The following is a 15439-nucleotide window of genomic DNA, read 5'->3' as shown; positions in this document are numbered from 1 at the left end:
ACTGATGAATGGTGGAAGATAAAAACAATTGTCAGCAAAAGGGAATAGACTTTTGTATGATACTCCTTTATAAATTTAACCTGAATAAGATATTGGATCCAAATGCACATACATTAAATGACTTGGATGAAAATGTAGATGAGTGGGTTTGTAAATTTGCAGATGATACCAAGATTGGTGGAATTGTGAATAATGTAGAAAACTGGCAAAAAATACAGCACAATATTGATCAGTTGCAGATATGGGCTGAGAAATGGCAGATGGAGTTTAACCCAGACAACTGTGAGGTGTTGCACCTTGGGAGAGCAAATGCAAGGAGACAGTCCACTGTTAAGAGCAATATCCTTAACAGTGTTGTAGAGCAGGGGGACCTTGGGATCCAAGGTTATAGCTCATTGAAAGTAGCACACAGGCCAATAAGGATTAAGAAGGCTTATGGAATGCTTGCTTTTATTAGTCGAAGCACTGAGTTCAAAAGTTAGGAGGTTATGATGCAACTTTATAAAACTCTGGTTAGGCCATATCTGAAGTATTGCATACAGTTCTGTTTGCCCCACTATAGGAAGAATGTTTGAGGCTTTGGAAAGGGTGCGTAAGTGGTTTACCAGGATGCTGCCTGGTTTAGAGGGTATGTGCTATCACAAGAGGCTAGATAAACTTGGGTTGTTTTCTCTGGAGTGTTGGAGGCTGAGGGGAGATCTGATAAAGGTTTACAAGATTATGAAAGGAAGATAGAGAGGACAGAGATTATCTGTTTCCCAGGGTTGAAATATCTAATACCAGAGGACATGCATTGAGGGTGAGAGGAGTAGATTTAAGGAGGATATGAGGGGTAAATTTTCAGAGACTTGTGGGTACCTGGAATCCATTGCCTGGTATGGTGGTTGAGGCAAATACATTAGAGGCTTTTAAGAGATGTTTCAATAGACACATAAATGTAAGGAAGATGGAGGGATATGGACATGATTTAAATAGGAGGGATTAGTGTTTGTGTGTTTTTGATTTACTTTTTAGCTGCTTCAGCACTACACTGTGGGCCAAACGGCCTGCCTGTTCCTGTGCTGTACTGTTCTATATTGAAATCACACCTGCAACACACACTTCATTCACATTTGGCAGTGTGATGCTGTCTTCCCTTTCAGTCTGCCAGATGGCAATTGCAAATAAAAACATATTTTCAGTTGTATTTTGGGTTAAAATGTACATGTAGATTTTAAAAAGCAGCTTTTCCAGTCTCTGTTATTCTCAGTGATACTTTGTGCATTCTGGATCAGAGGGGTAAGGAACAAAATGGATGACATTGGGATTCGGTGGGAAAAGGTCAAGGACAGGTAAGAATACTAGCAAAAATGGAAGAATGAAGGAAAAGTGACAGCAGTAACTGAAGTATTAGTTTGTGGAGAATGGGGCAAGTTGCATCTAAGTGAAGGATGTGTTAACAAAGGCAGACATGGAGTCATTGAAAGAGTTGGAAATCAGGTGCAATACTTTCTGAATGTATTTGGCCAGGAAGGAGTAAAGTAACAGACACGCAGTATCATTTTTGTAGAAAAGTGCTAAATGGAAGTTTATAATCCCATACTGTATGTCAAATCAAATTCTCATTACGACTCTAGTCATACATTTTAATTTTATGCTTGCCCTTAAATTTTCCCATGATTCTGTTTCAGTTGAATTGTTTCCCTTTTAGTGTTTTATTTGCAAAAACTGGTCTTGGTATTGTTTTTGGTCACTGTAAACCTGAGCTATAGCTCCCCCTTTCTGTTTGTCAGGAAATGATCATGCAACATTTCGGCTCAATGTGCCTGTTCTGTTCTTCCACCAGGAGGGTCGTGAGTAAGTAAATGTTTGAGGATCAGACAGTTATTAGAACAACAAACTGTTATGTTTCTCTGTACCTTTGTTTTGATGAGTCTTGTATTTGTTCTAAGTTTCTGAACTCATTACCACTTAGCTAGATTCTTGCTTCAATTTCTGTCTGTTTCAGAAATTAACTTATTTCATGTAATGTCAATTTCTTGTTATTTTGTTCTTTGTACTTCAATGCTTAATTACCTCTGATTTTCAATAAATAACTTAACAAATAATTTTGTTTCTTCAGTCACACATTTTCCTTTAGACTTCATTCACTCTTCTGTTCCTTAAACACTGTTTGTTCATAATACTCTTCACATTTGACAAAGATGAAACCTTAATACTTCGAAGATACAGTTCACCATTTCTAACATTTTTTTAAAAATTACTATTATGATGCTTATTTTTAGAGGACGGTAGCCTAAGTGCAGGACAATAACACAAACCTGGCAAATTCCAACTCACTTTTATTCTGTAATACCAATTGAACAGATAACATCAAAACTTAACGTATAGAATATAGCCAACTTTTTTCAGTTTCCAACAAATTTCTAAACAATAACTATTTAGAGCTTTTTGAAATTTTGTAAGATAATCTTTGTTTTTGCAGCTACTGTTTCTGGTCTGATTTTTCTTTATGATGCCTGTAACTTTCTTCACGCTTGATTACTTCCATCTTTTCAGGAGAACTAAAGCATATAATTAAGTCACACATAAGGAGGTGTGTCCGCACTGAAATGTGAATGAGATAGTAAATATATTAATTATTTGGCAGGAAAACATGGTGTTCAAATTTCAATGTAAGGATTGCAAACAGCATTACCAAACACTGTTATATACTGAAGAGGCAAAGAAAGGAATACTATTTGGAAACATTCTGAACTTCCCCTATGATATGAACTATATATAGAAGTCACAGCAGCAAGTCAACAAGTTATTCCAGCAACAGTTACAAATTCAAAAATCTTCACTAACCAAGTTCTTGACTAGGAGAATTTTGGAAACATCATAATGATGTCATGCACTTGGGCAAAAAAGAACCCCTCGGTTTCATGCAATTAATTCAAAAGTCTATGTTTCTTTTTAACATTGTAGATGCACTACTAGAACAAAGACAATAATAACTTAAGAAACCCAGCTTCAAATATTCTGGGTAACTATCTATAGGCAATAAATCATTGTACAGCAGTTCCTATACAAGTTTTGTGGAATACTATTATTTAAGAGCACAATCACAATAAATCTAAATCCTATTCATTCATTAATTTTCTCTCATTCTGGATGTCATTTGGAAATCAGAAGCCCAAATTAAATCCATATTTGATATCAATTTTCAAGGAGCAAAGGAATGGGTAACAGGCTCCATAATCTATAGAAAAGGTAAATAGAGTTATTGTGAGATGAGAATTTGATTTTCAAAGTTCAAAATAAATTTATTGTTAATAAATTTATGTATCAATTACATATATGTCATCATATACGACTCTGAGATTTATTTTCTTGTGGGCATTCACAGTAGATACTGTTGGGGTGAGTGAAGATGAGTGAAGTTATCTCTTCTGGTTTAATATTTCCTTCTCACAGATGATCAGCACTGTGAACCTCAGGGGTGTGTGCTTAGCCCCCTGCTCTACTCCCTCTTATACCCATGACTGTGTGGCTAGGTATAGTTCAAATGCTATCTATAAATATGCTGATGACACAACCATTGTTGGTAAAATCTCAAATAGAGATGAGAGGGCATACAGAAGCAAGATATACCAGCTAGCTGAGTGGTGTCTCAGGAACAACCTCGCACTCAACATCAATAAGATGAAGGAGCTGATTATGGAATTCAGGAAAGTTATGACAAGGGTACACAAAAGAAACCTCATAGTGGGATCAGAAGTGAAGAGAGTGAGCAACTTCAAGTTCCTGAGTGTCAAGATCTCTGAGGATCTAACCTGGTCCCAACTATAAAGAAGTTGTATGTTTGTTTATATGCAGCTATAAAGAAGACAAGACAGCGGCTATACTTCATTGGGAGTTTGAAGAGATTTGGTGTGTCACCTAAAACGCTCGAAAACTTCTACAGATCTATGGTGGAGAGCATTCTGACAGGCATGCTCTCTGGTAATGAGGGTGCTATTGCACAGGACCAAAAGAAGCTATAGAAAGTTGTAAAATCAGTCAGCTCCATCTTGGGTACCTTTTTCCTGAGGGCGGCAGCAAGAGGAGAGTGTGGCCTAAATGGTAAAGGTCTCAATGATGGATGCAGGTTTCCTGTGACCCCCATCTCTTGTAAATGTGCTCAGTGGTGGGGAGGGCTTTAGCCACGATGGATAGGGCTGTATCACCTATATTCTGATCAGTACAAGATCATTTGTGGCTATCACTATTTTATTACTGCGATTTCTCGCTGAATATGGCAAATATAGGAAGATTTCATGAGACGGATTTTTCTACCATATACGTTAGCTCAAATATAGAGGGTGAGGACCAAATTGTTCTTAACTGTGTTGCTCTCCCACCTTAAATACCCTACAAAATATATGAATTAGGATTATATATAAATGATGGTGACTGGGCTGTATAACAGAAACCAACAGACAATCAATGGATAATTCTGATTAAATGAGTCAAGAGTTTGTAGGTGGAAAGATGGAAAGTATTGAATAAAAAAACATGAAATGCCATTTAAGTGATCATTGATTGAAAACATAAAAATATATTTATTGATTTTATATTAAATATACTACAGTTACCATATATTTGGTCCATTTCTTCTGACATTATTCCTAAGCGTTTAATAGTTTCTTCAACATTTTGGTGTTCAACCACACAGTGATTATTCACTGGTTCCTTCTGCATCTAATTCAAGAAGTAAATAAAGTTATAACCTAAAATAATCAGTCAACTATTTAACTTATCATTAGTTTTAGTGAAAAAGAAAGATTTTTAATATTATATAAGTAGAAGATTTTCCACTCTCTATTGCAAATCTATGAGCTAAACCAATAAATAACAAGATCCAGAAGCAATCATTTTTGCTGTTGTAATATTGAATATATTGAATATTCAGTTCATCACAACCAGTAATGAATTGTTAAGATGTAGATAATATCTAAATCTGTTGAATGTTTTAACACATTTATTCTAAATTTCTAAAGATGATATTCCCATGGTTTTTCAGAAGGCAATCTTTCTTTTTATTAATGAGAAAATGTTTAATTGCAAGTGTAGTATTTATCTGTAAGAAGCAAGTGGTAACCTGTATTCGTAAACCATTGCACTCAACCTAATGAAGGGCAGCACAGTGACACAGCAGAACTGCTGCCTCAAGGCTTCAATGACTTGAGTTCAATCCTGACCTCCATTATTATCTTCTGGTGTTTGTACATTAAAAAGCATGCAAGTTTGTAAATTAGTTGACTGCTATCGATTGCTCCTAGCATATAGCGAGTGCAGCAATTTAGGTGAGTTGCTTGGAACATGCGGAAAATAAAATGAGATTAGTGTGGGATGGGTGTTTCATCGTCGGTAGGGTCTTAGGGGGCCGAATGGGCTATTTCTGTGCTGTATGATTCTATGACTTGGTGTCACTACTGTTGGGTTGTAAATTCCAGGATTCAGATTCACCAATAATGAAGGATTTTTTTCAAGTTCACATGCCGGTGCAGCTTTAGCACTACTTCTCAGAGCTCCAGGGAACCAAGTTTGATTCCGATCTTTGATGATGGCTTGCATATTGCTGAATCTTGTGTGGTTGTACACCTCTTGTCCCTCTAAGAAGTTGGATGCTGATGTAAGGGCATCACAGACCAGTTATTCTCTGTGACCATATAGTAGGCTGCCTGTTTCCTCCAACAGCCTAAAGAGTTATTGGTAGTTTAACGAGTTGTGTACACTAGCATTTAACATTGGTACGTAAGTGGCAAAAGGAATTAAAGGAGACTTCATGGGTATATGAAAGAATAAATTGCAGGGATACAAAAAAAATTAGGAATGAGGAACAGGACTGATGAAACTTCTCTGGTTGGACCCAATGGGTTAAAGGTATTTGTAATGAGGTGACTTGTAAATGAACGTAAATGTAGCCTTCCTTTCTGTCTACTGCTCATTTTGTTCTAGGTGACTTGGGATGGGAGATACTGTTGGATTGCCTTGGTAAGTAACTGCAATGCAGTTTGCTGATGATACATATTGCTTCCATGATATAGTAGTGATGGAAGGAATGAACATTTAGGGTAGAGATCTGGGTGCCAATCAAGTGGGTTGCTTTGTCTGCATGGAATTGATCTTCTTGCACATTGTTTAGTTTCACTCATTCAGACCATTCTAACTTTTCAAAATTTCTTCTCAAAAGGCTTTTAGTGAAGTTGAGGGCAAGTTATTGATCTACTTAGAGAATCTGCTGATTTACAGCAGACTGGGAGCAGCCCCGGAGGTTCTGCAAAACAGTATGACTTAGATGATGACGTATATTGTTCAAAGACAGGTGGCACTGCAAGTAGTTTAGACGGAAGGATTAAATGGGTAAATCTGTGACAAATGTGAGGTCATTCACTTTGGAACTGAAAATGGATAAAGCCAAATGCATTCTAAATGATGAAAAACAGCAAGCACGAGGGGCTAAAGAGAAAAAAATAGATGAATCTGAAAAGGGAATTCATGAATTTGATTCTAATCAGGTCTCCAATTCCATTATCAAGCATCTACTCTTCTTCTTACTGTACATGTCAGAAAACATGGCAATGCTACATCTATGAATTTAGTCGCACATTCATCTCAAAATGCAGCTCAAGAACTAACTTAATCTTCAGCAAATGCACACAGAAATGATCTCACGGCCATTTCAGGAACATGGGAAACACGTGAGAACAGTCAACAACATTCCAGGGTAAATTAATCATAGATTTAGCAAAGAAAACCATGAATCACAAGAGAGCAACACAGATAACCAGTGTGTAGATGCAAGGATTCCTAAAAGAGGCTGCATACTGTAAAAGTGTAGTGAATCATTTTTAAAAACACAAAATGCTGGCAGAACTCAGCAGGCCAGACAGCATCTATGGGAGGAGGTAGTGACAACGTTTTGGGCCGAACCCCTTCATCAGGAGTGAAGTAACATGGGATGGTCGAGAGGGGATAAGAAGTGGGGGGAGGGATGAAGTAGAGAGCTGGGAAGGGATAGGCTGGAGGGAAATGGGCTAGGGGGAAGGTGGAGAATTATGGGAAATAAAAGAGAAAGAAAGGTAGGGCTGGGGGGAGATAATAGTGAGGGGGAAAAAAAGAGAGAGAAAGAGAACCAGACTAAAATAATAGATAGGGATGGGGGTAAGGGGGGTCAGGGGTATCAATGGAGGTCTGTGAGTTGGATGTTCATGCCGGCAGGAAGGAGGCTACCTAGGCGGGAGATAGGGTATTGCTCCATCGACCTGCGTGTGGTTCATCTTGACGGTAGAGGAGGCCATGGACAGACGTGTCGGAGTGGGAGTGGTCTATGGAATTGAAGTGTGTGGTCACAGGGAGATCCCGCCACTGCTGGAGGACTGAGCGCCGGTGTTCAGCGAAACGGTCTCCCAGTCTGCGGCGGGTCTCCCCAACGTATAAATGGCCACATCGGGAGGCCACAGGGAGATCCCGCCACTGCTGGAGGACTGAGCACCGGTGTTCGGCCCAGTCTGCGGCGAGTGTCCCTAATGTATAAATGGACACATCGGGAGGGTCATGGACAGACATGTCAGAGTGTGACCACTCCCACTCCGACATGTCTGTCTATGGCCTCCTCTACTGTCAAGATGAGGCCACATGCAGGTCGATGGAGCAATACCTTATCTCCCGCCTAGGTAGCCTCCTTCCTGCCGGCATGAACATCCAACTCACAGACCTCCGTTGATACCTCTGACCCCTCTTACCCCCATCCCTATCTATTATTTTAGTCTGGTTCTCTTTCTCTCTCTTTTTTCCCCCCTCACTATAATCTCCCCCCAGCCCTACCTTTCTTTCTCTTTTATTTCCCATAATTCTCCACCTTCCCCCTAGCCCAGGGGTGTCAAACTCATTTTAGGTCACGGGCCGGATTGAGCAAAATGCAGCTTCATGCGGGCCGGATCAGTCGGACGCGTGCGAACGCAGCTTTCGTTGCCTCCGTTTTTTCAGCCTGCTCTCATGTGTCTCAGTCTCTGCTATAACTACAAAGTGTTTCACTTTACAAATTCCGTTTCTTATGAAGAAGATTGCCGAATAAACACTAAAAACCCTGAAAACCTGGTACCTGAATAAACTCAGCATTAGCCATATCACACGCCATAGGCACTTCGATTACTGGGGCCAGCTTTAATAGTAATTAGATATTATCTCACAGGCCAAAGATAATTCCACCGCGGGCCGGATTTGGCCTGCGGGCCTTGAGTTTAACATATATGCCCTAGCCCATTTCCCTCCAGCCTATCCCTTCCCAGCTCTCTACTTCATCCCTCCCCCCACTTCTTATCCCCCCTCAACCATCCCACGTTACTTCACTCCTGATGAAGGGTTTCGGCCTTCCTCCTCCCATAGATGCTGTCTGGCCTGCTGAGTTCTGCCAGCATTTTGTGTTTTTATTTATTTCCAGCATCTGCAGATTCACTCGTGTTGCCTTTGAATCATTTTTGATTCTTTTATTTCTGACCATTGACTTAACAGTGTGGAGGAACAGTTGGATCATGGGGTTTAAATCCATAGATGCCTCAGAATTGCTGCACGTTGATAGGGTAGTTAAGTCTATGGTGTATTTGCCTTCTTTAGTCAGGGGATTGAATTCCAAGAGCCACTGGGTTATGTTACAACTCAATAAACTCCAGTCAGACTATGCTTGGAGTATTATGTTTAGTTCTGATTTCTTCATTGTAGACACTATTTGGAAGCTTTAAAGAGCGTGCAGAGGAAATTTACAAGGATGCTGCCTGCATTAGAGGATATTCCTTATGAAGGAAGATTGAACAAACTAGGGCTTTGCTCTTAGGAGCGAAAGGGTGAGAGGTGACTTGATAGAAACAAGATTATGAGAGGCATAGATGGAATGGACAGCCAGCACCTTTTTTCCACAAGGTGGTAATGGTCAACACCAGAGCAGGTGTGTTTAAGATGCGTTAATGTGGGACACACTGCCGGGATTGGTGGTAGAGGCTGATACAATAGTGTCATTTATTAAGACTTTTAATGTTGTGGTGTTCGTCGAGTTTAGCAATTTGCTGGCAGATGTTTCAAACCAGTGGAGGTGACATCCTCAGTGCCTAGTTGTTGATGTTTCTCTCTGGGAGTGCTCGCATTGATATACGCTCCTGTTTGCTTGACTCTGTCCTGGTGGCTCCTTTTCAGTTAACCTTTGAATTCTATTGGCTCATGTTTCTTTAGCTCTTAGGGGTTTGTAGATGGCGTCTATTTTGATATGTTCGCTTAAGGAGTTGTCAAAACAGAACCACACTTTTAAAAATACTTGCGCCTGCGCCAGAAACTCCTCAATGTCACAGTTAAACTGGTGTCCTTCTTCGCCTTCATGTACTGAGTTCAGCAACAGTGGATCATGCTTCTGTACCGTCAGGTTGTGTTCCGTAAACAACTTGAGAGTTTATGTCCTATCTGGCCAATGTAGTTCTTGTTGCAGTCTCCACGGTGATCCTGTACATTACTTGCTTGTGTCGGTTGTCTTTATTGGTACCTTGGTTCTTGATACAAGCTTCCTTAAAGATACCATCGGCTTGTGCATAATTGTGATGCTGTGAGGTTCAAGCAGTTGAGCTGTTATTTCTGAGATATTCTTGATGTAGGGCAAGGTTGTGCATTTCAATACATATTGTGTATGGTCTTCATGATTTTCTCTCTTTAGTAAGCATCTCCTGATGAATTCTGTGGGTAACCATTGTTCTGGAGCACTTTGAAAAAGTGCTTCTCTTCCCTGGCCTGAAGTTTAGTGGTGCAGCAGTGTACTTGTGCTCTCTTAAATAAGGTGCAATTGCAGCTTTTCTTGTTGCAGCCTGGCTGGTTGCTGTGGTAGTTCAATACTTGGTCCGTGTGTATACCCCTCCAGTAGACATGTCTCTAATGTGATGTCTTTCTCACAAGTACATCCAGGAATGCTACATTCTCTTTCGATTGTAAACTTGATGTCACTGAATACGATTTGATTCAGTTAAAAGTATCTTCTATTTAATTTTGTTTGAGTATGACAAGGGTATCATATTTGTATCGTACCCAGAGTTCAGGTTTGAGGACTATCTTTTCCAGCTTTTGCATAACAACCTTGGCAAATAAGAGAATCCAAACATACTGTAGCACCACCAAACTTCAGGCCAGGGAAGATAAGTGCTCCAGAACAACAGTTACCCACAGAATTTCATCAGGAGATGCTTACCAAGAAGAGAAAGCCATGCAGACCTTACTCAATGTGCATCGAAACACACCTTACCCTACATCAAGAATATCTCAGAAATGACAGCTTGACTGTTCAAACCTCACAGCATCATAATCGCTCACAAGCCAATGGTGACCTTAAGGAAGCTTGTCTCAAGAACCAAAGTACCAGTAAAGACAATTGACAAAAGCAATATGGTGCACAGGATCACCTGTGGAGACTGCAACAAGAAATACATTGGCCAGACAGGACATAAACTCAATGGGAACACGAATGGTGGTATGGAGACATGACCCACTATCGCTGATCTCGGTACCTGAAGACTGAGGACACCACTTCAACTGGGATACTGTGAAGGTTCTGGCGCAGGCAATAGAACACTGCGATATCAATTGCCTCAAACCAAGCTACCAATATTCACCACCATTCAAAACATTTAAAGACTCTTAAATAGGCATACAGTTGTAAGAAAGGTGATGGGTTATAAGGCTGTGTAGGAGGGAAAGGTTAGATTGATTTTGGAGTAGGTTTACAAAGGTTGAGAAAACATCATAAACTGAAGGGCCTGTGCTGTGCTGTACATTTATGTCCATTTAAAGATGCTAAAAGCAGCAAAATATTATGATGGTAATAATTTTCATGCTCACGTAATTTAAGGCTCTGCTTGTTATTTTTAAATATACTTTTCAATTTTCTAAAGTTATTTTCAAAAAAGCCAATACATAAATATAAACAAAACCAGGCTTTTAATAGTAAAGGCAAAATTACAGACAAAATATACAAGTTGCTATTTCTTATCAAAACACATGCAACTCCATGAAGTATATTAATACAAAAAATGCAGAACAAGTAAATGACATACTGGAATAGAAATGTACCTTGGGAAGTGCTGCAAAATGATCAGATACACTTGATGGAAGAACTTTTAATTTCACTGGCAACAATTAAATTAAACAAAGGGCCAGAAGAGCCTATTCCACAGTGTATCTCCAACTAACTAAATACTGTGGTTTTATGCAACATGCAAGCTGATCTAATAGTTTTAAGTTGTTTTACCACACACAGCAAATATTTTTCATGCCAATGAATCAAAAAATTACTGATCATGTAAATTTAAACAATATATTTATTCCAGTCTTCTTTTGTCTTGTTTAAAATTGTTTATAGTCCTTTTGTATGAACTCTTTGCAGCTGAGATACACGTCATTCAATCGCATCATTAATTCCACAACTGAGGGGTCTGTACGCATCGTAATCGTTTCATAGGTCATACAAGTTGCTTGCACTAGAAAATGTTAGTAAAACAAATTAATTAGAAGGTCATAAAAAAAGAACCCTCAACAGATAAACTTTAACTCCAATCAACAAAAATGATTTTGTATATTAGATATGCGTTGCACCTGTTATGGAATGCTTAGAATACAGTATTTTTTCATACTGTTGTATTTTATTGGACTTCCAGGCTTCCACTACTGCAACTTCAAAGCTGAAATATTGGCTTTCAAATGTTAAATTATGGTGATAGTAACACACACAAGTGCTGGAGGAACTAAGGCAGCATCTATGGAAATCAATAAATAGTCCATGTTTTAGGTCGAGTCCCTTCTTCAGTACTGTAAAGGAAAGAAGACACTAGACAACAAAAGATGGGGGGAGGGGAAGGATAGCTAGAATGTGATAAGGAAAACCAGGTGGTTGGAAAGGCAAAGGGCTGGAGAGGACAGAATCTATTAGGAAAGGAGAGTGGTCAATAGAAGAAAGGGGGGGCAGGGGAAGAGATAAATGGTCAGAGTGGAGAACAGAATATGAGGGGAAGGGGAGGGATTTTTTTTACTGGAAGGAGAAATCGATATTCATGCCATCAAGTTGGAGGCTGACAATATTGCTTTCAATCTTCATTTTCTTGAATAGAAGTAATGACCACTGACTGTTAGAATGGCTCCCATTATTCAAAATCCTAGACCTATATTCACAATATCACCCGATTTCAAAATTATTTTAAATACATACTACTTTCTCAATCTAATCTGCAAACACCACTCACTGATGCCACAACCTGGCTTTTTAGATCTAGGATTCCTTGGATCTCTCACTCCAATATGACCAGAACTCCACTCTGGAAATTTCTCATGTCTGCTGATGAAGCTGCCCAATTATCAGCAAAATACAATAATATCTCATCATAGGCTGCACCTGATAACATTTCCAATTCATTTAACTTTTCTTCCAATTCAATACGTGTATCTTCAAGCATTTTTATGAGATCTTCATGGGTACATGGTATTGCTTCTGTTATCTACAAAAAAAAACATAGAATTATTGGAATGATTGTTAACAAAGTTTTAAATAATGCATAAAAACTTACCTCATTTAAAGCAGTGATGAGCCCAAACTGATCGATCCCAAGTACACTGAACAAAACTGAAGAAAATTTCATTTCTGAAGAATTTCATTGTTCTCTGAAAAATCTTGTTGATACTTTTTCAGAGCAAGAATCGATTGGATGTAATATTGGTTTGTCAAACATCCAAGATGGACATCTCCATGCAACATGCTGACATTTAACTATTGTTCCTAGTCCCCACCAGAATACTTTCTTTCATCTTCTTCCTTCTAATGCATCCAGAGCGGTTTTTTTTTTTGGTTAAATTGTTTTATTTTTGTGTGACTTTGTGTATACTTCGGTTGCAGGTGAACTGTAGTTCGTAGTGAAGATCAAAAGATCAGTAAGGAAATACAAACTGAAGATAGAAACAATTTTCCCGAAATTTGTGTATTGAAAACCACTATTATCTAATTTCTGTCACTAATTATTTACTTCACGATGATCACAATTTATATTTCATTACATTTTCTTCATATTAACCAATGACTATTTATCTTAACTGCAGACATTTTTGACCATCTATATGAACCTGGTATTTCCATCATACAATAAACAATTCCAATCTTCCAGTGAAACCTACAACACAAAATACTTTCCCCCTTAAAGTCCATTTACCAATCACAGAAAAGATGTGTAGATAACCAGTGTGGTATGCACTTTCTGTACTGGAGGTTCGTGAAGTTTTATTTTATTTTATTCAGAATTCCATTCTACATGTGTAATTGGGAGCTCTCATATTTCTGATTTTATTGCAACACATTATCCAGCTAAAATTTACTTCCTAGGCTGTAACTAATGATTCCAGACTGCAATTAATAATGATAAGTAATTATAGCTATCTTTACTGTTAGAAGCATTTAAATTTTAAGAATGCTATGCATATATTAAACACTGGAGAGGCTCAGCAGTTCTGATGACTGACCCACAATGACTGTTCTTCTCTCCATAGATGCTGCCTGACCTCCTATGTACTTCCAATACTGTCAATTTTTATTTTAGATTGCCAGCATTCCGATTTTCAAATAACACAAAACAATCTCCTTTTTTACTCTCTACACACCCGCAGTGAAGAGCAACGTGCACAAGATGCTGGAGGAATCCAGCAGGTCAGGCAGCATGAATGGAAATGAGTAAACACCGCCGTTTCGGGCCGGGGAAATAGAAAGGTGTGGGAAGGGGAGGGAAGGGGAGGGGAGGGGACTGGTGAAGCCAGGTGGGGGCGAGGACGGTATGTACAGCTTACGGGAGAGGGAGACCCACTGCCCGGCCCTCCCCATTACAATCGGTGCGTCGTCACCGAACCTGCGGGTGTACGACAGCAAAGTCCTGTACGTGCGCCATTATCGCCGAAGCCTTCACGTCTACTTCGTGTGCGAGGGACAGAGACCGTTAGAGAGTCCGGTAAACCTCACGTGACCGGGGGGGGGTCTGCCGTCCGGTAAACCCCACGTGACCGGGGGGGGGTCTGCCGTCCGGTAAACCCCACGTGACGGGGGGAGGGGTCTGCCGTCCGGTAAACCCCACGTGACGGGGGGAGGGGTCTGCCGTCCGGTAAACCTCACGTGACGGGGGGGTGGTCTGCCGTCCGGTAAACCTCACGTGACCGGGGGGGGTCTGCCGTCCGGTAAACCCCACGCGACAGGGGGAGGGGTCTGCCGTCCGGTAAACCTCACGTGACGGGGGGGGTCTGCCGTCCGGTAAACCCCACGTGACGGGGGGAGGGGTCTGCCGTCCGGTAAACCTCACGTGACGGGGGGGGGTCTGCCGTCCGGTAAACCTCACGTGACCGGGGGGGTCTGCCGTCCGGTAAACCCCACGTGACCGGGGGGAGGGGTCTGCCGTCGGTAAACCTCACGTGACCGGGGGGAGGGGTCTGCCGTCCGGTAAACCCCACGTGACCGGGGGGAGGGGTCTGCCGTCGGTAAACCTCACGTGACCGGGGGGAGGGGTCTGCCGTCCGGTAAACCCCACGTGACCGGGGGGAGGGGTCTGCCGTCCGGTAAACCCCACGTGACAGGGGGAGGGGTCTGCCGTCCGGTAAACCCCACGTGACCGGGGGGAGGGGTCTGCCGTCGGTAAACCTCACGTGACCGGGGGGAGGGGTCTGCCGTCCGGTAAACCCCACGTGACAGGGGGAGGGGTCTGCCGTCCGGTAAACCCCACGTGACAGGGGGAGGGGTCTGCCGTCCGGTAAACCCCACGTGGGGGGTCCGCTGCCCGTTAAAGAGCTCGCGCCGAGGGACCTGCGGCCCTTTAACCGGCTCGCGCCGTCCGTTCAGGCGCTCGTGCAGGTGGATGGTGGACATCTCCACTCATCCACGGCGAGAGCGCGGCCCGGTACCTTAGCGGAACCTTTTCCCTCTGAGTTACCGCTGCAAATGGACGGGAGGTTTGGGATTGGGGAATGGAGCTGCAAATCCACATGCTCACCCGTCCCAAAGCGAGAAACGCAACAAATAGCAACTCAGAATAAAAATCGGTGTCAAGTATATTTGAATAAATGGTGGTTTTAGCTTTGTTGGCACTTTGAATTATATTCTGTAGTGTAGGTGTTGGGGACTTCATCCATGTTGCAGTTTAAACCCGTGAATTCATCTCTTCCGTAAATCTAAATAAATTACTCGCAATCTGATCACATTGGCTATTTTTTTCTTTTCTGACTCCATACAGCATTGCCTTTCATAGGTTTTTATCTGCCGTAATTTATGTTTTACCCAATTGCTTTCATTAATCAATCAACCAAATAGTTGAACAGCAGCAAACAATCTGCTGGAGCAACACAAACTGTGAATGCTCCTTTTCCTTACCCTACAAATGTTACTTGA

At 41.0% G+C, this 15439-nt stretch overlaps 1 protein-coding gene across 1 annotated transcript; it reads right to left on the bottom strand.

The window, feature by feature from the left end:
- Positions 1-10957: 10957 nt before the first annotated feature.
- syce3 (synaptonemal complex central element protein 3) lies at positions 10958-14120 on the bottom strand. Its single transcript, XM_073067852.1, has 3 exons — positions 13917-14120; positions 12422-12524; positions 10958-11513 (listed from the first exon to the last, which is right to left on the bottom strand). Exons 1-3 carry the CDS (start codon positions 13953-13955, stop codon positions 11380-11382), a joined length of 276 nt encoding a protein of 91 aa, XP_072923953.1. The 5' UTR covers positions 13956-14120; the 3' UTR covers positions 10958-11379.
- Between the last annotated feature and the right edge of the window lie 1319 nt (positions 14121-15439).

This window comes from Hemitrygon akajei, chromosome 15 (genome assembly GCF_048418815.1).
Source record: "Hemitrygon akajei chromosome 15, sHemAka1.3, whole genome shotgun sequence".
In the NCBI taxonomy this organism is placed as follows: Eukaryota; Metazoa; Chordata; class Chondrichthyes; order Myliobatiformes; family Dasyatidae; genus Hemitrygon; species Hemitrygon akajei.
The sequence above is the reverse complement of the archived record's forward strand: the minus strand, read 5'-3'. Positions and strand labels throughout refer to the sequence as shown.

Excerpts from the sequence above, each read along its gene's own strand:
- syce3 (XM_073067852.1), bottom strand. The coding sequence starts at position 13,955 with ATGGCGCACGTACAGGACTTTGCTGTCGTACACCCGCAG. Across the intron at positions 12,525-13,916 it reads TTGCTGTCGTACACCCGCAG|ATAACAGAAGCAATACCATG; the intron begins GTTCGGTGACGA and ends TTTTTTTTGTAG. Across the intron at positions 11,514-12,421 it reads TGAATTGGAAATGTTATCAG|TGCAAGCAACTTGTATGACC; the intron begins GTGCAGCCTATG and ends AACATTTTCTAG.